Below are 27,016 nucleotides of genomic sequence, written 5' to 3'. Positions count from 1 at the left end.
CTTAATGAAGGCACACTAATCCTTTCAGTCTTGGACTCACAAACACATTTTCATTTATAACTAAACAATCACTGGAGACAGAGTGTGGCAACTGGGCAACAGGAACATAAACTCCTGTAATGTTACTTATTTGCAGTTACGTAAATGTAAGTACAACTGTACAGTATATGGATTGAAAAACACTCTTGAGCTAATTCCATCTGGAGGGCCTTGTTTTGGCTGAAAAAAAGATGCAATGTAGTCATTCAAAGTAGCTGTCTTTCCAGTTATGACAAATGTTTTTATTGTAAAATTAGTATGACCACATTTTGCTTCAGCATTGCTTTTCTGTGTTTTAATTATAACAAATTCCTGGCCCATTTTGCTTGTTTGCTGTTTATATTTTCATTGTAGAGGTCCACAGCTATGTCTGAGAATCGCCCGCTAAGAGAATGGCATATCTCCAGGGATGCTTCTTCTTGTGTGTGCGTGTGCGTGTGCGTGTGTGTGTGTGTGTGTGTGTGTGTGTGTGTGTGTGTGTGTGTGTGTGTTGTGTGTGTGTATTTAAGACCAGATCCCAATAAAAGATTCAGCCAAAAGGTCCAGGGTTGCACAGACTGTAAATGTGGTTCTCACGAATGAGGCTGGCTAGGATGGACTGGGTCAGTGCTTCAATGAGAATTCAACTTTTTCTTATGTGAATTAGGGAACTGCAAAGCTACATCAGTAGATAAAACTACTGGGGAATGCCAAAAATAGAACAATTTTTCAAAAGCCCCAAACTGACTGTCATCATGAGCTGAACAGCATCATTTTACCAATATGCATTTTTACAACAGGACCTGGATACTTAACATTATACGAGTTCTTACATTCACTCCTATATTCAATTTAAATTATGCTTAGAATAGCATATTGTTAATATATATGTACATTTCTTTGGGAAATATACATTTCTATGTTTGATGTACTGTAAAACTTGAACTCAACGTCTGCAGTGCCAACTTGGCTATGGATTTAAAAACATTGCTCTTGATTATCTGACTGTTTTGCATGTTTGTGGCATGCACTGATAAACACATACTATGGTTTGTGTGCACCAAATGTCCCAGATTCTAAGCCTACAATTAGAAAAAACAGAGTAACTAGGTAACAGAGTTTACTAGGCCACCTGGGGGCCTATGGGAGACTTTGTACTTTGGTCAAGGAGGAAGGTAAATGTTGACTATAGGAACACAAATCAATAGTTGTATCAGTAAGAGGGCCTGGCCTCGAACTGCAGCATGAGATCAGTCCATCACCAGGAAATTTTACTTGATAAAACTATTGTATTTAAAGATTGGACTTGACATGGAAATCACATAGGTGAATCTAAATGGACAACTCCTTTTAGTACAAGTCCCAGTATATATGTATTACATGTGTGTCAAAATCCATCAACTACATCTTGGTCCTGTTCTATTTGTTAATATACACACTAAGCTAATGATATGTCCGACATTACGTTTGTTAGCTTCACTTCACAGACATATATTTAGACTAAAACTAACATATGGATATTTGACATTTGTTTGTTTTGCATTGTTTGTTGAGAGTGATTGTGTTGTGTTAAGTTTCTTCAAACAAAGACTGAAATTGATCCTTTCACTATTAATTGATGATCAGTGATTCTGTGTTTGTACTAGTCAGAATAGCTAGTAGGCTGTGAGATATTGTAAACATACATTCCCTGCATTGGCAAAGTTGGCCTTTGCTTTAATTGCATTGGTTGCTGGAAATTATGTTGTTAATTTTTTGCTATTGTCAGATAAGCTCCAGCCTCCTATGACAGTGCTTACAGATAATGGATTTTTTTTGTGTGTCTTTGATTCATACACTCTGTATGTTAGTGTTTTCCTGTACTTGCCAAAAAAAGGCAGAGAGAGATTAAGAAAGAAAGATGGGCGGAAGGATAAGAGAGAAATGGCCTGTAGAGCTGAAGGCTATAAGGGTCATTGTTCCCTCCCTGGCAGTTGGAAGTGCTGAAAATCCCCTTGTAAGGAGTGTTACATTGTAAAGTGCATGTATAAATGTCCTTTTCAACTCCCATTCTCTGGCAGCCCATATGGTGGTTATCCCCGCTTTGATGACAGTAAGGAGTTCAACCATTAAAATCTCGTACTTACAAGCAAGGACTTGGTCGAATTAAAGAAGCAGGGCAATCCCACTGACTCTGTTCACCTGCCAAATGGTTTAAAACTATTCGCAGTGACACACTTGTGGAAGAGGAGATCATAAAGCATGTCCTTTTCTGTGTTGACTTTATGCTGCGCCGTTATCCTCTTTAGTCTAGCTTTTATGGGGGCGAGGGAGTTGGGGGGTGAGGAGAGTGCCGTTGCAGACATTGTTTCACTCTGACATCATGAATCATTATTTTCCCCATATATTACATCTTGTGTGATTTTCAGTCATAGAAGTATGGCCAATGTTGGTCCGTCGGTCCACCACTTTGGTCCAGACTGAAATATCTCAACATCTATTAGACGGCTTGGCACAAAACGTTGTCCAGACATACCCCCCAGAAGATGTAGTCTGCTGACTTTAATGATCCCTTCACTTCTCATTTAGTGCAATAGTCAGGTCAAAATTTAAATCGGTCCAATATTTTGGTATGACTAAATACTTGCAGCTATTCCCATCAGCCTAATCTGTTGTTTTCAGTGCTATTTAGCAAATGTTAGCATGCTAAAATGCTTGACTAAGATGCATGGTAAAAAATTACCCTTCCTAATCTACGCATGTTAGGATTATCATTGTAAGCATGTTAGCATGCTGACTTTAACGTTTAGCTCAAAACCCACTGTGCTTATATACAGCCTCACAGAGCCGCTAATGTGTCTGTAGATTCTTAGTCTAGTAAATTGGACAAGTCTGTCATGTTGCCAAAAACTGGAATACGTTACCTGCCTGCTTTGACACCTCAAGCTAGGTATGCCATTATCCCTGAGCTTCACGTTGGCTACATCAGTATCTGTTTGTCTAATCTAATTTTACTCAGACTTTGCAATGGACACTTTTCTTTTGTACCAAAGGGAAATGCTAAATGTCCTCCCACTACAAATCACTTGGAGGTGATGTGTTTTCCTCTTGTAAAAGGATGGGTGTATTTCTTGCCTCAGGCCTGGTAGTAGTCGTAGTAATAGAATGTTGCGCACTCGTCCCACCTCTGGGATTTCCAAGAATATACGAGGAATTGTCTATTGATGTGATGATGCTTTGAAAAGCAGCTAGTGTGGTCTTGGCAGGTTTCTTTAATCAATTTTCAAAAACATACAATAAGATCAGTCAAAGGATTGTTACTAGTTTTACCATTTGCTAACATCATTCATGTTAGTCTCAGTCATATGAAGCAGATTACTGCACTGAGCAATGTGCATGTGTCTCAGAGACTGGGGTGAATGCAGTTTGGAACATTTTTGCTTGTCAAATTGATAGAAATCCAGTTGGTGTGATGTGTTCTGGACCGCTAGCCAAAAGATGACTAAGGTACAGCTTGAAGTGAAATAGATAATTGATTAGAAAATGGTATCTAGTGCAATGCTGCAGAATAATTCCAAATTTTCCAATAAGCCCTGTCAACATTGAGCCAAAGTCCCTGCCTTCAACTGCTAAAAATGCAGCCATTTTGGAAACAGTTTGCATGCACCAGACACAGTAAAGAATGATTGCTGCACTTTGGTTTGTCAAAAGAAATGTCCTTTTGAAAAATAGATTTGTGATTTCAACTTATCCATATGTTGAATGATTGTTAAAGAAAAAAAGAAGTAAAAGAAGAAGCAAATCTGTTGCACTGTTACTGTAATTAAACTATCTAAGCTTTCAGTCACACCGTACTCATATGCTTGGACTGAAATAGAAAGCTAGCTTTGACCAACAACCTGACTAATGATCTCTAATTAAGTTTTCTTAGTAGATTTTTTTTTCATTTGGTCACCACAAGGGAGAGCAACGTACAGAGAGATTCCAAAAATTCCAAATATAAAGGAGAGAACCACATACTACACAAAGTCAGGTGCACCTTAAAATGCACTGAATGCTTCCCCCCTCAGTTCCATCTTCCAACCCCCCCCCCTTCCTTTCCTGTCGCTGCTTGTCTGGATGCGTCTGACTCCAAAGAGTCCAGCTGTTTGCGCCCTCCCAAGTAGTGTTTCAGCATTTTATGACTGCTATTTGCACCTCGTAGCAGCGCAGTGTGTAATCTGATGACTTTGGCTATTTAGGAAAGGCAGTAGTTGACCAAATCTCTTAACACAGTGACTTGCATACACACATACTCTGAGGAAGTTGCAGATGCATTTTGTTTTGTGTGACACCAAGCTTAAAGGGTCATTTTGTTGTTTTTTAACCTATTTTCATATGCATCGCTGTCTGATGTGAATCAAAATCTTTGAAAATGTTCCAGTATTGTGCAATAACACTAAAACCGGCAGAACTCAAACCGAGCTGCAGTGTAATCATGTAAGCAAATGCGCTTCACAAAAAGTGCTGTTTTTGCTACTGACAAAAAATTGTTCTCAAATTGTTCTTACAATTGTCTTAAACATTTCGGAAAGGATCCCTACAGAGATAGACATTTTTCTCCTGGAGTTAAATCCTTTTTATCCATTTATATCATTTAGAAGAACACAGAACATACCAACACAAGTTATTAATACAACGTAAAAATCTGGATTGAATATCTTAAGCACAGGACAAAAAGCATAAAGACGGAATTCATTAAACAATAAGGAGCATTGAGGGGAAAAATTCCATCCAGTCAGCGTGTCTTCAGACGTAGATGAGACAAAACAGGAGATAGTTGGAGACTCGTGCATCTTGTTATGATGGCCCCATAAAACACTGAGCATGAAAACCTTCTTTTGACAACAACTTTACTAAAGAGCCATGATTTGAGAGCATGAGGGTTTATAGAAACAGATTTCTAGTTGCACAGAAATAGACAGTGGTCATACTGCAGTGAGAGTGGAATAAATGTTCTGCTTAGATTTCACAGCATCCTTATGTACAGTATGTAGAGAAAGTTGGCAGTATGAGGTTGAAAATAAGCTGACATCAATCAGTCAATTTTATTTGTCACATAAAATAGCAAGGGTACAATTCCAACCCCTTCTCATTACCAGCTCGTGAAATACTGACACTTGGTCAGTGGTTCTCAATGCCAGATAGCAACGCAAAAATCACCCTTAGCTGTGAGGGGTGATTTTTGCTGTACACAGCAGTAGCTCGACCACAGCACTGTAAGATGACATAGTATTAAGAGCTACAATGGTAGAGAGTTGTATAAAGGACCAAAAATCTGTGTAAGTTGGAGTGTTGGATGGGTCAAACAACAGGAGACCGGGTTTGTATCCAAAACATGCATTTTTTAACCCCACCCATGATCTTTTTCTAAAATCTTACTGTCCCATTCTTGTACATTTAACATTTAACGTTTTTAACCCTTGTGTTATCTTCCCGTCAAAATTGAAAATCAACCCTTTTTGTGAGGCCTTTAAACTGGTCCTGACCCACAGTGTCAAAGAGTGACAGCAAGAGTCCCGATCAAGCGCGTTGTAAATTGATGCCAAAAGTGAAGCCCCACTTTGTCCGACTGAGACGCTAGATATAGAGTTTTTGCGTCAGTAACAAAAAGCAAAGGCACCTGACCAAGCGTCGCTTTTTGACGTGCTAGGAGTGAGCATGTGTTGACAATTGATTAATCATAAAGAAGTGTGTGTGTGTGGGGAGGGGGGGGGGGCTGAGAGTAGGAGCTCCTCCTGAGCCTCTCAGTGCTGATCTCGTGTATTTCTTTCTTCCCAACATCAACAGGGAGAAATGGCTCTTACCCAGGTGGTTTAGCATTTTTCTTGTGCCTGGTGTAAATATCATTTGGGCATTATCCTTTGCAGAGCCTTGTGGTCCTGTTTGGAGCTGTTTCCATACCAGACAGTGTTGTTCCACGCTAGGATGCTCTCGATGATGCAGGAGGAATATTGCTCAGTATTTGAGGGGATACCCGGAATTTCCTCTGGCTTCTGAGTTGCCTTTTTTTCAACACTTAATATGTAGCAGATCAGACCCTTGGTGATGTGGACACCAATTCACAATGTCTCCACTGAGGACTGAGGATATTGAGGGAGGCATAGTTCCCTTTACTGTCTCTTCCGAAAGTCCACTATCATGTCTGCAGCCTTGCTGACATTTATTGTATGTGTAGGTGTGTAGGTTGTTGTCCTGACACCAGCTGGTCAGGTCCTGTACTTTTTAAGGTAGGCCTTTTCTTTGTTGTCTGTGATCAGGCCCAGCACAGCTGTTGGAGTTAAAAGTGGCTACACAGACCCACAACTCTAGGTTTCACCAGTGTCAAGGATGAGGGTGGAAGATGTGTGTCCGTCTCACTTTGGGTCTGCCTGTCAGGAATTCAAGGTTCCACATGCACAGTGAGCACAGAGATTGATATGTTATATCCCTCCTCCAAACGCTTTAACTCTCTACTCGCTTTAACTGTTAGGATCAAAATACCAAACCTTTTTCTTAAGTATCACATGACACCTATTATTACTAGAGAGTCCCCCCTCCACACACACACACACAACCCTGCCCCCCACCCCAAAGTACCCACCAAGACTAAGTACTTAGCACGTGAAATTTTCAAAGTTGACAGCAGCACAGTTCAGGTCAGAGGCCTTACCGTGACTTGGAACCAAATTATGACAGTCGCCTGTGATTACACAGTGCTGGGGCGGTTGCCATGCAGATGACAGAATCATGCACAGGTTGTCACATACGATTGTTCCCCACGATCATGGCTCTGGTTCCTGGCAAGGATTATTTCTTGACCATTGGCAAGACTTCTATAGTGGAAGGTGGTATGCTTTCGCGAGACTCTCTGTCCTCTCATTTGCTCAAGAATTGATCCCGCACCTGCTTCTTTCTTATTCCCCAAAGAAAACTGGAGTGTTCATCAGCTATGTCAAATGTTTTATAGAATTGATTGCAAAATTATCATGAGGAAAAACCACAGATTTATTTTTGTTTGTTGTTACACAGAATAGAACCAATATTGTTTTTTACTTGCTTGACATGCGTACTGTCTGAGAACTGAGGACTTCATTATGAAGCTACCATTGTTTTTGTTTTTTAAGGGACCATAATAATTGTCATCATCTCAGTAAGTACTGGGTCAAAAAGTGTGCTTCCGGCTGTAAAGATGTCTCGAAATATATTTCTGCGTGGCTGTTTCTCTGTCAAATACCAGTTTCTGTATGCTTGGAAATGATCATTATCTGATGCAGAAACACCTGTTAACCACTGCTCTCCACTGGCTTGTGGTAAGGGAATAAAAGTTAACAGTGGGACTTGAGCCAGCATTCCCCTACATGGTAGCCCACTTTTGACAATAATCTGCTATGAAATCTTTTTGCATGACAGTGTATACCACTAAGCCAATTTGGCTCTTGTAGAACCGATTATATAATATTTATTTGTTAAATACCACACTATGTGATGAAAGCTATAAACTGTACAGCCATTGCGGTCACAGCTTACACATCTGCGTTGGCTTGTATTCAGAGTTCATCATTTTCAACTTCAGTGCTTAATACAGTCACAGCATTTTCCAAGGACTCCACTGTTCCACTGGTTTCTTGATGTAGGGTTGAAAGGCTGGCGTAGGGTTGTAAGTGATGATGAAATGGGGAAAATCCGATGTGGAGATCATTACAGCATAATTAAACACATCAGCAATAGAAGTGTGCTTCTGCAAGATTGACTAAGAGACACTCACACTCACAGTGTGTAATCACTGTTCTCCCCCCTTTCACGCTAACCCTTTTTTGTCCCACATACACACATCCATCATTGTGTTGTGATGAGACTGTCATACACGCACATATGCATACACACTTATCCTGGGCCAGCCACAGTCTCACGACTGCCACTGTGTCAGCCCGTTTCTGTCAGCCAAGGACCTCACACTCCACTCATAGTGAAAAAAATGTCAGTCAATTAAACGTATATTAGGGAAACTACTATTACTGCCAAGAACCGTTACAGTCCAAATACTACATGCCAGTTGACTGTCAACACAGATGTGGTGTGTGTTTGGAGAGACTGAGAGAGACAAAGAGAGAGGTGGAGAGCGAGAGAAAGGAATCTCCAAGTGTCTGAATCAGCTGCGTTGATAGAAGTTTATTGAAAATGGAATATGAAAACTGGAAATGTCTCTTTTCCAAAGAGACTGACAGACTGAGAGAGAGGGAGAGAATAATCTCAACTGTGGAAAACCTGTGCTGAACTTTTAGAGCTTTATAATGGGCTTTATAATGGGCTTTATAATAGGCTTTTATATTATTATTAGATTATACATTGTGTACAACAGAGATGCCATCTCCCTTTATCCTCACACCCAGCATTTTTGTTTAAAACTCTTTCTGACCGATTCTTGTTTAGATTTTGCTGAGATAACGTCTGACCCTGTACAGCAAAACAGATGTTGAACATGTGAAACATGGCCAGTAATTGAGCCTTGCAGAGGTTAGGGGGGTCAGGTTTGCAATGACCTAAGAGTTGAATCCTGACTAATTGCAGACAGAGACAGATTGGAAAGCTAAATTAATATCTGGTGAGGGGTTTGGATTTATCCATTAGTAATATGACTGCAGCCCTATATGCTATTATTGGAGTGTTGGAGAATGGGTCAGCTGTTGAGGTGTTTGACACCAACAATATATATATAATCTATAAGTCACTTTTAAAAATGTTATAACACAAGTGTAGCTACTTGAATAAAGGCTCAGCATGTAGGTATAAATATGTATATGAAATATATAATAATGTCATACATTGTACAATTTTTCCAAAATAGAGCATATTTTTGCCCAGGCTAAATAGATAGAAACCAGCCCTGTAAAGCTAATATGACTTTCTGTTTTGCCTCTAGTCCGGTTTGATCAGAACACAGGATGTGGATTACTTCCTGAGACCCGTGTCTCGCAGCCTTGCTCAGAGAGAGAACTTCACAGCACCCTCCAGTCACCAGCCACACATTCTCTACAAGAGTGAGAGAGACTCCCGGATGGAGCAGAAACGTCCCGACCCTCGGGCACTTCAGAAGAGATCCCCAGATTCAACTCATCACAAATCACCCAGACACTTTGTCACCAAGAGATCCATCAACTCACGGACAAACCCCGCTTACAACACAGTGATCGAAGATCAGAAAAGTGACATCAGTTCCAGTGACCAGTTGGAGCACCATGACAGTGGCCATACCCGCAACAGTCATCACCATGACAATGACTACAGACATGGGGAGAAGCAGAGGCAGCACTTCTGCGGAAGACGGAAGAAATGTATGTAAGGGCAATTTCTCATTCTAATCCACATGTAGCATGCAGTGTTATAAATTGTATACCACCCCGTCATATTGAGATGCATTAAACATCCATGCAACTGCTTCCCATGCAAATATTAAGTCAACAGGGAGACAGAGTGTAAGTAACATACATGTCTTTAGTTTTCTACACTAAGGACATGGAGAGAAGTAAAACAGAAAAGCATTGCATAAAACCTTTCTGTACTGATGATACAAGATGTGTTTTTAAACAACTCAATAAGGTTTTATAATGAGATTAATCTTACCTAAGGGATGTTTGCTTTGCAATCCCTCCAATGAAAATGAAAATCTTCAATTTTTCACAAATGACTAAATTAGTAGTTTGAATTCAAAGACGTTAAGCCACATTGTAAAAAAAATCATCAAATCACTTACAGTTTCACAGAGAAATGTAAAAAAGATTGACATATGATAATAATTCTTTTTATTGAAAAAAAGATTCCGCTTAACTCTGTTAGCAGTCAGCCTCCCAGGATTGTGGTTGGTTGGCGTAAGGGGAACACAGAGACACCAGCATTAAAATGAGCCCAAAGTAATGTTATTGCAATGAATGCCAATGTGTATTCACTTAGTGCTTCAAAATTCACAGGTACTCACAGTTTTCATGTGGTAAGAACAACACATGGTGAATCATTTGTAGCACCGCAGTTAAAGTAACAACATGTGCTGTTGTTAACACATCATTAGCCCTGTTGTGTTAAAGGGAGAGAGAACAAGATGTGTCTTTTTACATAACAAGAGGGTGGAAAGTAAATCCAGACATGCCGCCTTTTTAGACCTCACTGTGTTTTTGACTCATCAGTTTTTAACTGAGGAGATTTTGTAGCCTTTGAATACAATGGGAAAACGGCAAATTTGGTAAATTTCCTTTAAAAGAATCCTGAGGCATATTGTCTATATTGACAATTTCTTGGTGACATTTGTGACATGACCTGTGAAAGGTTAAGGGAAATGGTTTGTATTCACCTTACAGTGTGACGAACGTTTGCTCTCAAGGAATTACCACAAGATCAGTTAACATTGCTGGGGTCACAGGGGGCATATGAAAGAGAGCAGGCAGGGACTGGACTGGTACCACCACCGTTACACTGCACAACCCTAGCTGCCTGTTCCCTGTGAAAACACACTGATGTTTACGTTCCCATGGGATGACATCACTGAACACCTGTGCAAAGGCACTTTGGCAAAGCAAAGGCACTTTGGTCGCTTATCTACTGTCCCCCAATATAAGCAAACTTTCTAGCCTTTTTGAGTTTATCGCAGCCAGATAGCAGGTGAAGGTTTACGTAGCCTGGAAACATAGAAGTAAAGATTTGAGGCAATAATGTCACAAGAGTATATTAGTTTAAAGGCCATGCTTTGCTTTGACATGCGTGTACTGCTGACTCCATACCATAGTGTAGTAGACGTGAGTATGGATGCGGGACGTGTTTCCCAAAGGCAACCCAGCTTCAAAAGGAGAGAAAATTAGGTGTGTGTTCATTTGAGTCACATGTTCACTTGTCAAAGCCCTCACACGTTTTCACAATATGCTTGTATTGTGAATTAATTGCAATTTACGTCATCATACAGCTTCATAAAGCTTCTCTTAGCACACTGACCATTTAAATGACCTCTATTAACAAAGCTGGCGAAGTAGATTAGAACAGAGCAAATTTAATAAGTGAATTGCATTTACTGCTCATAATCAACTTAGAATTGACCATTGTTCATCACTATATAGCATTGTTTTATGTCTACAAAATATAAATTTCCTCTGACATCTCTTGTAATGTCATTGTAAAGCTTCCATGTAACAGTTGCATATGAGAACATTTGACTTACTGCTAATGTACAACCCCTCACTGTGGTTTCACACTTTACTTAATGGTAGCAAACGACTGCCAGAGTTAATAACAGAAAAAACTGTGTGAAGTTTATCCATGACATCAGTTCATAAAAGTTTGAGTATAGTTAATCACCCACAATGGTCGTCACCTGCCAGATTAGCTGGTTAACACCCACAGGTAAAATTGGCCATTTGACTAGTGGCTATAGGTTCATTTCAAATGTGCACAACATATAGGCCTAATCAGCTGTGGGAAGGAAGGGTTTTATATGTGTAATGGATGGCATGACTGTTATTAACTTGCTAACAGCTTGATCCTAATGATGTTGACTCTGCAGCCACAGTATGTTTTATTAAGTTTCATTCCATTTGTTCTGTAGTTGTTTTCCATTTTAAAACTTGTGTGTAAAACCTTTGTCCTGTTTTATTCAGACATGCCCAAACCTCCAGAAGATGAGGCCTTTGTCCTTCCTGATGAATACAAGTTCATCCCGAGGAATAAAAGAGCAGTGCTAATGAAGAAACAGGCCAATCAGAAGCTCAACGTGGAGACGCTGGTGGTGGTGGACAGAAAGATGATGGACAACCACGGCCACGAGAACATTACTACATATGTTCTTACTGTGCTTAATATGGTGAGGGAAACCCAATTAAAAGTGCAGTGTTAGATCATAGGAGCTAAAATGGAAACTACAATAGAAATGTATTGACTTTATTGGTGTGATGCGTTTATTGCCAATTAGCAAATGTTAGCATGCTAACACGCACCATAATAACTGCAATACTATAGCATTTTAGCATTGTCATTGTGAGCATGTTAGCATGATGATGTTAGCATTTAGCTCAAAGGACCCCTGGTATTAGGTACAGCCAGAGACGGTTTAGAACTGAGACACCCCACCTTGGAATAATTTCTTGTATCTGTGTCATGTGTTTACTACACCTCTTTAGGGGACTAGCAGCCAGTCCTGAATGTATTGATTCCAATGGGATAAGTGAACGTAAACACAGATAATAACCGATTATTTTGCCCCATAGTCCCCAAAGTAAATACTCAACCCATTCTTTACAAGCCACATATCTCCTGAACATTCTGACACTAAGATGGCCATTTTCAGATGGACAGATCAGAAGAAAATTAACTTTGTTTGAGACCTGTTTCTGTCTCAGGCACAAACTCTTGTGAGATCTGGCAACACAGACGAGCTAATGTAACGTCAGCTAACACTCTGGAACGCCCTAACAAAAGTAATTTCCATAATGCTAGCTGTGTAAATATAAAATGCTAGCAAATATAACTTTTCATCCGTAGTGACATGTTCCCTTTCTTCCATTCTCACTTATCAGGAAGAGCACATCTAAAAACATGAAACTGATATCTGGGTGAGATCATTGCTGCGACACTCACAGTGTCCGCCTGTCCCTCTCAGCTGATCTGCAAGCAAATTCCGTCACCTTCATTTTGCTACTTAATGACTGACTGACAAATCCAAAGATAATCCGTCTATTTTGAAAACATAGTTCTCTGTAGTAGAAACCAAGTTGGAGCAGTCACAGCCCTCCTCAGAGGAGTCACCTAAATACAGTATGGAGTTTCACAGAAAACACCCAACCCCCTACCCCACCTGCCAGCTTGCATGGGTCTTAAAAAGGTTATATGATATTTGTTAAAAATTGAATCTGATATGCCGTTCCAGCATTTTTGTTTTCTTTGCAGTGGAGTGGAAAGACTTCAAAGTGTTAATTACCTATTTAAAAAAAAACAATGTACACAAAACACTGAAGCTCTATGGAAACTGGTGATTGTTTTGGTGAAAACACAGTGATTCATTGTATCTGTTGAATTTTGCTAATCTGGAGCTCTGTCAAACACTGCTGTTCCAGAAGATCTTAGTTTATAAGTGCTTTTGATTGCATCTTTGACCTCTGAATTCTGCTTGAATTTGGTAACAAACCACAGCCATGTGTCTTCTCATGAGTAGCTGCAGAGGAAGACCAAACATCAGGAACATAAGGAATGAATGAGTGTTAATGTTTCTGCAGGGGGAGGGTAAAAAGGCTTAGTGAGTGGCACCTGAGATATTGACAGGGCCTGAGTGAACAAAAGCAAGAGATCAGGAGTCCACTTTCAAAGCCCAAAGCGTTATGATTGATGGTCAAATATCCATGTGAGTACAAGAAGCTGAATTGAAAACAGCAGTTGTGGCTGTCATACCTCACTGATACATCAAAAGGGGTTATTTCTACAAGAATGTCAAGGTGTGTTATCTCAATAGAGCTCTCTATTGGATATGTCTAAATAGTGCAAGAGCGTATAACATTATCAATATCAAATCATATGTAATGTTATAAGCTTGACCCATGGATGAAAATATCTATGGCAATCTCATTGTGTCAATCTAAATGCTTTTTAAAGAAGTACTTTATTCGGAATTTGAATATGTTACTAACTGATCCAACATATCTGAAGACCCCAGTTTCTCAAAGTGTCACAAATGTCTTGTTGTGTCAGTTGAAACCAAAAGAGATCCAATGATATGACATGATATAAAACAAAATATCAGGAAATGTCTGTGTTTGAGAGGCTGAAGACACATTTGTCTGCCTTTTTTGCATGAAAAATTAAGATTAATTGATCATCAAAATAGTAGTCTGTCGATTTACAAATTGATTAGTCGAGTTGTTGCAGCCCTAACAGTGCCTGTGTTTGTTTGCCTTTTAGGTCTCCAGTCTCTTTAAAGATGGTACAATAGGGGGGAACATCAACATAGTGATAGTGGGCCTTGTGCTTCTGGATGAAGAGCAGGTGAGCATCTCAAAGCATCCAAGCATTGTCATAAATTGTCATGTTGAAAACCCTTATATATCCAAAAATCCAGGCTCTTAAACAGTAAACACTGTGATCGATGGTTGCATTTTAAAATGTGGTTGTGGGGTTGAAGGGTTTGAAAATTACTCTTATAAAGGGTTTGGTATACATAGGATTAAAGAGACTTTAAGAACACCACTAACAGTCTGTGTCCTGCAGTGCTAGCTGTACACATCATGGAGCTTTAAACACAAAGGGAATGCAACAGACAAAAATACTTTTTGTTTATTGGTTTTGATGCCTGAAGGTCCAGATCTTAGGTCTCACAGAGATTTTCCTGGGGTCGTCCCTACTACTAAGGACTTTTACAGTGGTTAATTATAGAGTGTACATTTCCTTGGATCTTTGCCAGATTTAGGAGGGAAATTATCTCAGAGTGCAGGAGATGGAAAGACAGCTTGAGTCCAAGTGAAAAAGTGTGAAAGAAGGGAGAGGGACAGAAGCAGAGAGGAACAGGTGGGGCACTGTCAGAGTATAATAGTCAAGCAGGCTGAGGAGAAAGGATTCTGGTTTCCATCCACCTGTGTTGTTAATAGATTCCTATCTTCCTTAAGAGGCAATAATCAGTGGGAGGAATGCCAAAAATGTCCCTGACTTTTGTCTTTCTAGCAGCAACACTTAATTTATCAGTGTCTCCTCTCACATCTTCATGTTTCATGCTACCATCATATTTCACATCCATACATCTAAAGATATTGGTAATTAAATGAAAAGACCAAGCAAGGAAATGGTAAACCAAAGAAATTGCAATACACATATAATAGCTTGGCCTTCTTTTATTCAGTGACGTTGTTATTTGGTTTTAATGATGTTTTGAAGCAATGGGAAGGTAATGGCATTCATTTGTCCGACATTTTTCTCATTTAAATCCATACCACTCTGTGCTCACAGCTTCCTTTCATGAAGACAACACTGTCTTTCTTTCTGCCTCCTTTTATCTGCTTTATCTCACAGGAAGGCTTGGTGATCAACCACCATGCAGACCACACACTGAACAGCTTCTGCCACTGGCAGTCCACTCTGGGAGGCCGACAGGGCCGACACCACGACCACGCCATTCTCCTCACAGGACTTGACATCTGCTCTTGGAAGAATGAACCCTGCGACACTCTTGGTACATTTAGACACTGAGAAGTAGATGTGCAGTTACAATATGTCTGAAAGTGTAATTTGAGTGTTTTTGTGTTGCTCAGAGTCAAGTCACAGAAACACCAGCTATCGTTATCTTGTGTTTGTTTCCTGCTCTTGGTAGAAGTATGTGATTCTTTCTTGCTGTCTGTCGTTCTCTGGGAAGGTGTGCCTGTCTTCTGTCACACGGTGTGGACGAGAATCCCATTAGCCAAACCAGATGTCGACGAAATCTGCAGCTTTCAGATCTTTTGGGCTCAACAATATCGCACACTGTATATAGTACTGTGGAAATAAATATTACTGTTATGAGCATACAATTTTTTATCAGAAGGGCAAATCTAAAACATATTCATAGCTGCATTATTGTATGCAACATCAGAGGAATATAAGCTATGCATTCAGAAAATTACATGCTAATCATGTTACATGCTAAATCACAGGACATTCCAAAAACTGGGTTAGGGTTAAAAGGTTATTATCTGTACAGAATAAGCTCAGCTACTTTAGACACATGTGTGTGCACACACACACACTCTTACACACACACACACACACACACACACACACAGTGTAAACCATCAGCCTAACAGCTTGTATACGGTAATGGCCATGCAAACACGTTGTTGTCTTCCACACTGTGAGAAAAAAACACAGTCACACTGAAACACACACATGTAAGAGAAAACACACACTCCCTTCAAACCCCAGACTTAAGTTTTGACTTCAAAGTGTTGAGGCTAGCATTAGCTCTAATCGTTGCTATGAAAGTCCAGTTCAAAGGTCTGTGTGTGACTCTGCATGTGTGCAGTCAAAAAAGAGTTAGTTCTGACTATTAGTGCTACCAGTCTATATATTAAATATAACAATGTATTTGCATTGCTGTTGCAGCCTTATCCCTTAGTGTTTTCCTCAAAAGCAGTATAATATTAATGAGTAACCTCTTTCCTGACACAAAAATAGGAACTAAATTCTCACAATCAATCTGCTTGCTTGTGTTTAATATCATTTAATTATCATTATCATCTGTGTGTGAGACAAAGGGAGAATGGACAAAGAGAGGATAAAGGGAGCCAAATAGTAAAAGGGAGTTTAATAGACAATGATAAATATCAGAAAAAAGTGAAGACAGACCAATAATGTTTTAAAGTGAAGCAAAAGGGAGTAGGAATGTTTCCAAAGAGTTCCATATTTAAACCTATGAAGGGATTTTTTTGCAGGCTTTGCTCCAATAAGTGGGATGTGCAGCAAGTACCGGAGCTGTACCGTTAATGAAGACACAGGCCTGGGTCTGGCATTCACAATCGCCCATGAATCCGGACACAAGTAAGGCTTTCCATCCGTCTCATGAGTGCATGATGACAAAAGAAAAGGGCTGGGATGTCTTTTGGCAAAGTTAAGTTAACAACCATGAACCACACTGCCCCTGGTTTGCGCCCGGCCAGGGGCCTTTGTTGGATATTATTCCCCATCTCTCCCCTCGTTTACTGTCATTTGTGTACCGTTGGCTATCCATTACAGTAAAAGGTATAAAATGCCCGGAAACATAATTACTAAAAATATAATATGTGGTAGAGCGGTCTTCTACCTATTGAAAGGTTGTGGTTTGATCCTTGCAGTCTACATGTCGAAGTGTCCTCGCTCAAGAAACTGGACCATGAAATGCTCCTGATGTTGCATCATCGTTGTGTGAATGGAAGTTAGATAAAAATGTCAGCTAAATGGAATGTAATGTAATGATCCAGTAGGATAACAAATGCTGAAACCTTCTAATGCTATGTGACATGTATCAACTTATAATTAAAGCATGGGCCACGAGATGTGTTTCCACAGTAATGCAATGTTGTGGTTTTCTGCTTGCCTGCCCTTGCTACGAACACATTAATATGGTATGGCTACCTGTCTTCTATTGTTAGATTAAAAAAATATGAACCCATTATTATAGAGCAGTTTCACCATAACTTGTACACCAAAAATATTTCATACCGTCTTTCACTCCCCAGTTTTGGAATGGTCCATGATGGTGAAGGAAATGTTTGTAAGAAGTCAGAAGGCAACATCATGTCTCCAACATTAGCCGGTCACAATGGCATCTTCTCCTGGTCTGCCTGCAGCCGCCAGTACCTCAGCCGTTTCCTCAAGTAAGATGCCATGCGTGTATTTTCTATTACAGCTAAATGCTTTTGTTGTGGTGCTAAAACAATGCGCAAATAACTGATTTAAGAAGCACTTATTGTTGGTAATGACATTTATGGGTATCACAGAGTCTTATTAAGTTTTCGAAACATAAGAGCCATCACATGCATATGGCACATTGATGAATAATGACTAAATCCTCATGCCAGCCTTTGTTGAGTGCTCATGCAACAAAGACATAAAGCACTGTTTTAGTTTATAAAACTGACTTTTAAAGCAAGAGTCCCCTTGGCAATAAATACTTTTAACATGCATTGTGTTTACAATATTCAACATGTGTTACTGATAGATGAACATGTGTTGAAGAAAGAAATATGTCAGAGGCAGGTAAATCAGTTACAAATGCTCTGATCCACAGACTGGCAAGTGAAAAAGTGCACTTATGGTATAACTATTATGAGACTTTTGAAAAAGCAAGGACAAACAGGCCTACTGTATGAATGTATGTAGTGAGAGGCTGAAATATAGAGCTAAAAAAGCAACTAAGCAATATTTGGTGCTGATATTTTCATGTAACGTGTTTCTTACAGACTGCATTCTGTATGTTTTATGTGTCAACGTACAAGGTACAAGTCTGCGAGACAGAAAGTTGTGTGTGTGTTTGTGCAATAATTGCATTTTCATACACCCAGCCTTCTAATCCAAGTAAAGAAAAGAAGCATCATAGACATAGCGTCCATGTGTCTGGCCGTATTTCTATGTCTCTGTGCGTGTGTGTGTGTGTGTGTGTGTGTGTGTGTGTGTGTGTGTGTGTGTGTGTGTGTGTGTGTGTGTGTGTGTGTGTATAATACAAATGTGTGTGCAAATAGCTTAGAGCCAGTGCCCGCCACTAAATTTACCAGTGTGTTAACTGAACTGTCAGGTCTCCGCTCTCAGAGTGGTGGAGACAGACAGTGTATTTCCTCGCTGAGTTATTAGAGCTGTGGTGACCTCACCCTTGTTAGAGCTGTCAGCCTTATATTAAACTCGCATCACCCCCAGAGGCCACATGGAGGGGATCTCTGCACCACAGAAACAACCAGGGGTCGTCTTCCTGCATAATCACTGAATGATAAAAATTCTGTACGTTTTCCTAATTGCAATCAACAGAATGCTAGGATATTAAAATGTTTTTTGGCTAAAGGTGTCTTTTTGAGTTAACCGAGACACTTAAATGTCTCTACATTTGTTTGCTATGGAGGGGGAGTGTTGTGTCTGCCAGCAGAGTTTACATCACACTCACTCTAAATCTGCCTCTCCTCAGCCAGCTATGACGGAGAGGTCAGTGCCAACACTGTATGTAGAGTCAGATACTTTATCGGACCTCTTTGTCATGCCTAGAATGGATGGACAACTTTTCATGGCAGGGGAAGCACAATCTCCTTCAAAGTCACTCAAAGTTGTTTTGGTTTTTGTGAGCACTCGTGAAACCCTTTAAAAAGTCAGTGATAAATAAAAGTTACAAGATTCTTGAGGTCAAATTTTTTTTTTCCAAGGTCAAACGTGCTACATTGGCCACAGTTTGGCTACATCTGAGGAGACATATCTGTGTCTCTTGTAGAAGCTCCACTTGGACCCGGCAGGTGGTTATCTGGTTAGCTTAGCATATAGACTGAAAACAGAAGAAAACAGCTAGCCTATGTACAAAGGTAACAACATTTGTATTAATCAGTGGTCGCTAAAGCTCACAGATTAACACGTTATGTCTTGCTTCCATGAGAATTTCCTACAATTGACCATTTTATGTGCCAGACTTGTCTTTGTGTTTGATGTGCCAAAACTCTGTGGTGAATATAAAAGGGCTCATAATTTTTATCTGGAAGAGATGAGTCAGGAGATCTGCCTAAAACAATGGGTGCTTTTCTTACTTATTTTATTTATTTTTATCTATTTTCTAAATCACCAGCTGATGATAATCGTGTGGCCTTTGGTGCTTACAGTTTACGTTTTGGGGAAAAAAACAGTTATTCCTAAGCCTCTTCCAGTGCCATCATTGAATATAAAAAACTAGTCTAAAGGGAATCTGTTCTGAGCTACGTTGGGCTTATAATTTCATGTGTGAGTGACTGCCAGTGTATGTGCATGCTTGTCCACGGCCCTTACTTGTGCGCCTGCTGATGTGTGTACACTGTAAATGTAATGTATTTTTCAGAAACGTTATTACGTGAATAATATCAGAATATTGCACTTGAAGAACAGCCATTGTTCTCTGTAGACACAGAACACATAAAGCAATAGAGGATCAGACAGACACACACACACACACACACACACACACCCACACACACACACACACACATACTCTGCTAAAGCAATCATGACCACTCGCTAGCACGATAAACCTTTCCAACATATTTTGCCTTTTCATGCTCTTTCCACCATATTTCTGTATTATATTCCCTTGACTGCAGTGTATAAGCTGTAAAACATCTCTGTATGCAGTGATATCAGTTAACATTGGAAACCCCCACTGGTTTTAGGATATGAATGATATGGGCAAGGAGGTCTGTCATAATTGAGCCTCTGATGCATTAAAATCATTTCAGGGTTTAAGTTTTGGCAACGTGTTATGTTACCATGGCAACACTTAACATTACTCTCCAACGTGGGAAACAATGGAGCATCATGGACTGATGCTATGCTCTCTGTTGTGGAATTTCTGTGTGCACAGCATGGAGCCTTATATACCAGATACCTTATATTTATGAATACAAATTGTTGCAAGTTCTGCTGACCTGTTCACTTCCACTCTCACTTTTCTATGACTTCCTCTATTATTCTCCTTTCCTCCAGTTCTGCCCAGGCTGTGTGCTTATCAGATGAACCCAGAGCAGTTAAGGAGTATCAGTACCCTGAAAAGCTGCCTGGCGAGCTGTACGATGCAGACACACAGTGTAAATGGCAATTTGGGGAGAAGGCCAAACTCTGCACCCTGGACTTCAAGAAGGTAAACTTGGTTTTGACTCAATTATGCCATTCTATACTAATTTAAAAATAAGTTTAAAAAAAATATGCCATGCTCTAATTCTCTCTGTGGTTTTCTTTAGCACACCCAACTTGGGTGCTTTGTCAGTTTAAAACAGTGTTGTGGCAATTGTTCCATAGGAAAAAACAGAAAGAAATTGAGATGGAGGGAATAAGTTAGATGAAAAAAGGAAGAATGAAGGAAAAAGGAAGGTAAAGAGAAACTGATTAGGATTGCATTTCCTCATCTTCACAAATGCACATGCATGCATACTGTACGCAACACACACAAAATAAACAGTGAGATGTAATTCTGCCCATATAATACACACTGGGATAGATGACTAAATATACACTGGAACGTTGCCAATGGGAATCTCTTCTCGTTGCTCTCCCATTGTCGCATCACTGCCGATGTTACTTTTTAAGATACTCTGCTTACTGCAAACCTAGATAGGGTGTAGATTACTTCAACGTTTAATGACAGTGTAAAGATGTTTTGAATTACTGGTGTTCTAAACATGGTAAACTCACCTGAAGATGCACCTGCCCTTCCAAAAACATGAGTCAATGGATTGATTTATTTTTATTTTTTTTAGATACTAATTTCTTTAGAAATGATTCTGACACAGCAGAATTTTGCCACAGGACCCCTTGCAGGCCCTGCACACTGTGTGCCTAGAGGGAAATGTCAGAAAACTCATTAACCCCAAAATACATTGGCCACCATGTCTACCTTCAATACCTTCAATAAATAAATAAAAAGTCAGTCTCACTTTACAGTCTTTACTACTTATTAATCACTGTCAAGCAAGATAAATCAAACATGCCATTTTTAAAAATACCAAAATACTACTCCTCTATTTGTCCTACTTTATCTAAATATAAGAAAACAACAGTAACATCAGTGCAACTCTCTTTCATTACTTTTGAACTTTTCAAAAATAAATCATCAACCTTTTTTTTAAAATTGCAACATGTTTAAACTTTCTTTGATCAGTTCATTCCGACTATTCCACAAAGTATGGTGGAAAACAGAGATGGAAAAAGGGACTTCAAAATGCCACAGGGATTATTAGCTGGATTTGAACCCATGATATCAGAACATGGTATCCTACTTAGCCTGCTCATCCATGTACTATTTAAGCTAAATGATACGTGAGAATTGCTCCCTCATGGTTTTGTTTTTGGTCTTATACTGTCTTTGATTATGCACCTGGTAGCAGCAAGGTGCACAGGACCCAAACAATCCCAAGCAGCACTCATGCTTATACTCACTTCTTTCACTTTCACGTCTTTAGACACTTGTTACTCATAAAAAATCACTACAAGAACCGGCCTCAGCGGGGCAATTTATCATGTAATGAACTCATATTTCATGAAACTTTTTGGCAGGCGTTGTCAAGATAAGGTACCGCTGGAGGAGCCAGATGATACTCTCTCCGTGTTGTGTGTGGTTAAATAGAGCTGGGTTACCCTAGCATAGAGCAACATTATATGCATGCATGTTTTTCTCTTTTTCTGTCTTTAACTCAGTTTATGTCTCACTCTGTCCATCATCTCTCTCTTTCTCTGTGTTTCCCGTCCTCCATCAATCATTTATTCTTTTTCCTGTCCCCTTCTGCCATTTTAACTGCTACAAAAGGCCTGAGCAAGCAAAACAGCTGGACAAATAGGCCTTGGAATGGATTCCATGTTGGCTCTTGGCAGCAACAAGCTGAGGCCGAGGTGCCTGTCAACATCTGCACTGAGTTGTCGGAATCTGATAAAGTCATTCAGATAGTAATAAAGTGGACATGTTAAAAAATTAGCAGTCCATGTTTCTCAGGCAACGTGAGCAGGGAAACCACTCTGTGCTCTCATCTGAATATTTCAAACCGGTGCTGAGACACACAGACATGACCTAATGTAAATTTAAGTCTGTTGAGCCATGTTAATGTACATAATTGCATGGCATTATCTATTTATCTAAGCTTTAAAATCCTGAGTGGGTTTCACTTTTTGCTGACATACTGTACAATGTTAAGCATAGGAAATGTATGAAAATACTAATTGCAAGTTTTTTTAATGTAATTATTTGTCATTCTGCTGCAGAAAAAATGGATATGCATGTTTTATTTTCACGGATGCAATGCATTACCTGTGGGATCATAAAAATATTGTTATCCTAGCTTCTGAAGCACAAATATTTTGGACATATAAGGTTGCTGCACACTGATAGTTGCCAGATCAATATTTAACATCTGTATATCGACAGGTTTCCATCAACATGTTTTAATAGCTCTCTAGTGACAAAATAACAATGTTATTTTGATTTATTGTCCTTCCCATTTCTAGCTGTGTTTGCAGCTGATTTATGAAGGATACTGATCATCCCACTTCTGAAATGTGGAGCACGATTACTCTTTTCCTTTTACACATGTTGTTCCAGGACATCTGCAAGGCTCTGTGGTGCCACCGTGTTGGGAGGAAGTGTGAGACCAAGTTCATGCCAGCCGCTGAAGGCTCTGCCTGTGGCCCTGATATGGTGACTTAACACGTGTGTGTGTGTGTGTGTGTGTGTGTGTCTGTGTGTGTGTGGGGGGCACCTCGAGTGGGATCACACGACTGGTATAGGAACCCATTCATTTCTATTGGACGTTTTTATCCATCGCCTTTGAGACAATCCAAGTGGCCATACCACAGACATTTCAAGCGGCTAGCAGGGACATGCAGCTAAATACCTCTGTCTTCAGTGTATCTTTACCCATGGTTTTAATAAAAACAAAGGAAAGAAATGTACCATCCATTCAGGGGGTATAATTAACCTTTAATCATGCCATCACTAAGATAACCTTTGTTTCATTATACCCAAAGGAGCCAAAATGAGTTTGCCTTTGATACGCCTGTTTTGTCAAATGAGGACACCATGTGTTTCTTTTCTGCATTTTTTCTGTCACTTCACTGTTGACTGCCCACTGCTTCATGGCAACATCTTACCAAATACATTCACAAATAAAAGTCACAAAACAACAAGAACCTCTTGCAAACATGTGTTTGCAGTTTTGGTGAGAATGTGCCCAACATTATAGTTCAAACCAGAACATTGGAAGTCATAGCTTTTAGATTCCCTGCACAGTAGACTGAGCTGCACAAGACCAATGAGTGAATTCAATTTCAGAGTGGATGTTCTCTTATAGGCATCAGTTTACCCAGCAATTATATGTCCCTGTGTTGCTCAGTATTATCAGCTGTGTGACATTTAGAATAAGAGGTGTAGAGCTTGTAAAGATGTCTCACACAGACACACACATAGATTCCCCCTCCAAGGGATACCTTGACAAAGAGTGTTAGTATTTAATAAGGTGAACAGGCGGAATTGATGCAGATACTACTATAAAAGTAACATGTATTGAGTGTTTTAGTGTTATGTAGTGTAGATACTTCCACACTGTTTGGCTGTTTCAAGTCAAAGACCTTAAACTGTGTGACACTGCATCACTTTGAACAGTGTCTTTGTACACCAGTGTCTTTGTCCCAGTGCAGACTAATAAATCTACTTAAAAGGAAAGAGTTTGGATCAACTTTACAATGTTTTACATTTGGGTTCATGTGAGTACAGTGTCAATACAATCTCTCGTTGATAGAGGTACAACAGTCTCCCTCCATTATTTTACCTCAGGGAGCAGCTGCAATTGGTTTGTTGCTGATGTGGCAAAAATAGGCCATTGAGGCTTGTGCCAAAAAGCAATCTGTAGTCTTTATTTATTCTATGTTTCTTTTCTTACTTCTATCAAGAAGATTCTCCCCCAAGGCTGAGTCTCTCTCTCTTACCCTCTCTCCCTTGACAGCCCATCATCCACATTTGCTTCTCAATATATTGAACTTGATGGTTTAATCCCACCCTCTCCCTCCACGGGACAATTAACTGAACACAAACAATGACAGGCTCACTTAGGAATCTGTGGCACTCAGCCGCAGGGGGAAAACTGAGGGGAAATCAGCTGTTATAGTTCCTAGTCAAGGACCACAAGATTGGTTGGAGGGGTGTGTGTGTGTGTGTGTGTATAAAAACACAGTGGGAACAAGAACAGCTGAATACATATCTACATATGTGCCGCCCTATCAATACTAATGTATGAGTGGGTTGTGTGTACAGTGTGTGTTTGTCCTTGCAAAGGATCACTCCAAACCGAGCAGTTGAGTATATTGTGACTAATGGCATCTTGACATGTTCAAATCCAGTTCAATGCTGTGCCAGGGAACTGCCCATAACACAATGTTACTTTAAGCGAGTCTAGATTGGCAAATTATTCTCACATTACAGTTGGGGAATTTTAAGAAACGTGATTGGTTGGTTGGCCTTTTTTAAGATAAAGATTTAACAGTATGAACGAGCTGTACCACCTCCATCATCTCATGCAGCACACTACACAGAGAAACTGAATTCACACTACTTGCCTTTTAGTTTAACATTTGCCTCCTGCCCTGCCTGATTGTCTCATGGAACACCTTTATTAATTCTCATGGGTTTAAAACCACTTGGTCAGAGTAACGCCTGTGCAGAGAGGTGGTGGTAAAAGCTAAAGCTCCTCTTTGACAGGTTAAAAAAAGCAGCATGTACAGTCGAGTGTGTGGGGGTAAAAACTTTTGAAATGCATAGTAAAAATGGGCCTGTTCTGCTTCACTTCTTTCAAAAAGTAGGTAGACCCTAGATATGATACTAATGCAAAAGTCACTAAAAGGCTGATAAGCCACGCGTATAGTTAATTATCTCAGTGCTTTGGCAGATATGTATTCTTTTGTTGCAGAATTCATTATGTTTCAAAATATGTTTTACAGAAGTGAAGCAACGTTACTATATTGATTTATTCATTACTGGCAACAATATTTCTACTTGTTAGAATGGTTTTTTAGATATCTTTTTAACTGTTTCTGTTTATACAAAATAGGGTAACATGAAATGCAAATAGGACACACCGTCACTGTTGGAGAATATTCTTGTCAGGTATTCTTCCACATTTCAGTTGTGTGTTTGGCTTAGCTCTGTTAATTCTAGCTGATGGCAGCTCAAGGTAGATTCTGCCCAAAAAGCACTAGAGTTTCACTGATAGAGAGTATGTAACCCACCAGGCCCACAACCTTTTTCACAGACAGTCATCAGAAAGGTGATAAAGGTTAAGGTCCATTGGAAAGTCTTCATGTTTTTTTATGGCTCTTTGCATGTGTGCGCCTCCCTTCTTCTGCCACTCATAATTCCTCTCTCTGTCTCAGTGGTGCCGTAGGGGCCAGTGTGTGAAGCAGGGTGACGAGGGGCCGAGGCCTCTGCATGGTCAGTGGTCAGAGTGGTCGTCCTGGTCTGCCTGCTCACGAAGCTGTGAGAGCGGAGTCACCTATCGAGAGAGGCAGTGCAACAACCCCAGGTAGAGATTTACAGAAGAACAGTCCCGAATGTCCCAAAGTTAGCAAAGATTAGAACAACACAAAAATGCAATTATCAGCAATCCGTATTAGAGGAGTAGTTTGAGGGGGATGCTCTTTATTGTCAAGAATTAGTTAAGAGGGTCAATACCACTCTCATGTTTATGTGTTAAGTAAGTTGTAATAGAGCTGGAGACAGCAGGCCATTACCTTCGCTTAGTTGGAGTCTTGATGCCGGAGTCCCGGGGCTGTTTATGTATTATATAATCAAAGAGTTTAAAACAAGGCCAAAACCTACCGCTAAAGCTGAGTGTTACGTTGTTGTTGTTGCCTACCTAAGCAAAACTGTTTGACACACTTTTCTGATGTAATCAGGACATATAGAAGATGTATTAGATTAGATTAGATAATACTTTATTCATTAAGTGACTATGCTTTGATACGGAGATGGTCTGTACTGTTTGTGATTGCATAACTCAAGGCCAAGAGTATATTAAGACACGTGATTAAAATAGTGAGGATCACTCTCACATGGGTCTGTCGCTTTATCGCTTATCTGCTCACTTAGTCCCTACTCATCAGTCACTCAGGATTATTTGCTCCGCCGTTCAGTGAGGGGGCCCCATCCCAAATGCCGGTGCCTCCTCCTTATCATGTCATGCCAAGATCCTGACAAGTGGCAGGCTAAATTAGACAGAGAGTGATGAGGAGAAAGAGAGCAAGATGGTGATGGAAGGTAAGGAAAACAAAGACAGGCAAGGGGGGAGAGAAAGGGGGGTTAGGAGAGATGACAGAGAAGGGATTTAAAACGCAAAAGATGAAATGCAGAGATATGAAGGGAGAGAATCTGAGAGCGAGAGAAAGATAAGTGACAATGTGATTAGAGGGCTTATAGAAGGTGTAATGGTCCCGTGGAAGAGATTTTAAGGAACACAGCCTGGGGATATACACCTGTGATTTGAGAAGCCTTTACAAAGGCACACACATAATTGCAATGAAATTTAATGTTATTTGTAGTTTATCACACTTTTGCTCACTCTGATGAAATGCAACACAACAAGTTATCTTCCTCCTTAGAATACCATGTTAATGCATTGCAACCTGGTATTACCTGTAAGTGATACATGCCATCACTCACTCACACACAGATTTAGAGAAGAAATCACAGCATTAGGAAGATAATAACTGTAGTGATATGCTGAATATCATACATAAAATATGTTGCAACAAATAGAGGCATGTATTTTTCAATCCTTCT

The 27,016-nt window shown here is 39.9% G+C and overlaps 1 protein-coding gene across 1 annotated transcript in view; it reads left to right on the top strand.

Moving 5' to 3' along the window:
- LOC117946443 (A disintegrin and metalloproteinase with thrombospondin motifs 16) overlaps nucleotides 1–27,016 on the top strand; it is a 51,125-nt gene that overhangs the window by 5,446 nt on the left and 18,663 nt on the right. The window contains exons 4-12 of the mRNA XM_034874604.1: nucleotides 8,939–9,350; nucleotides 11,655–11,857; nucleotides 13,945–14,028; nucleotides 15,046–15,205; nucleotides 16,440–16,545; nucleotides 17,223–17,360; nucleotides 20,188–20,341; nucleotides 22,790–22,885; nucleotides 25,612–25,760. Of these exons, the coding sequence (XP_034730495.1) occupies nucleotides 8,939–9,350; nucleotides 11,655–11,857; nucleotides 13,945–14,028; nucleotides 15,046–15,205; nucleotides 16,440–16,545; nucleotides 17,223–17,360; nucleotides 20,188–20,341; nucleotides 22,790–22,885; nucleotides 25,612–25,760 (1,502 nt within the window). The remainder of the gene's footprint in view (nucleotides 1–8,938; nucleotides 9,351–11,654; nucleotides 11,858–13,944; nucleotides 14,029–15,045; nucleotides 15,206–16,439; nucleotides 16,546–17,222; nucleotides 17,361–20,187; nucleotides 20,342–22,789; nucleotides 22,886–25,611; nucleotides 25,761–27,016) is intronic.

This window comes from Etheostoma cragini, chromosome 6 (genome assembly GCF_013103735.1).
Source record: "Etheostoma cragini isolate CJK2018 chromosome 6, CSU_Ecrag_1.0, whole genome shotgun sequence".
Classification (NCBI taxonomy): Eukaryota; Metazoa; Chordata; class Actinopteri; order Perciformes; family Percidae; genus Etheostoma; species Etheostoma cragini.
This window is presented reverse-complemented; position numbering and strand designations above follow the sequence as displayed.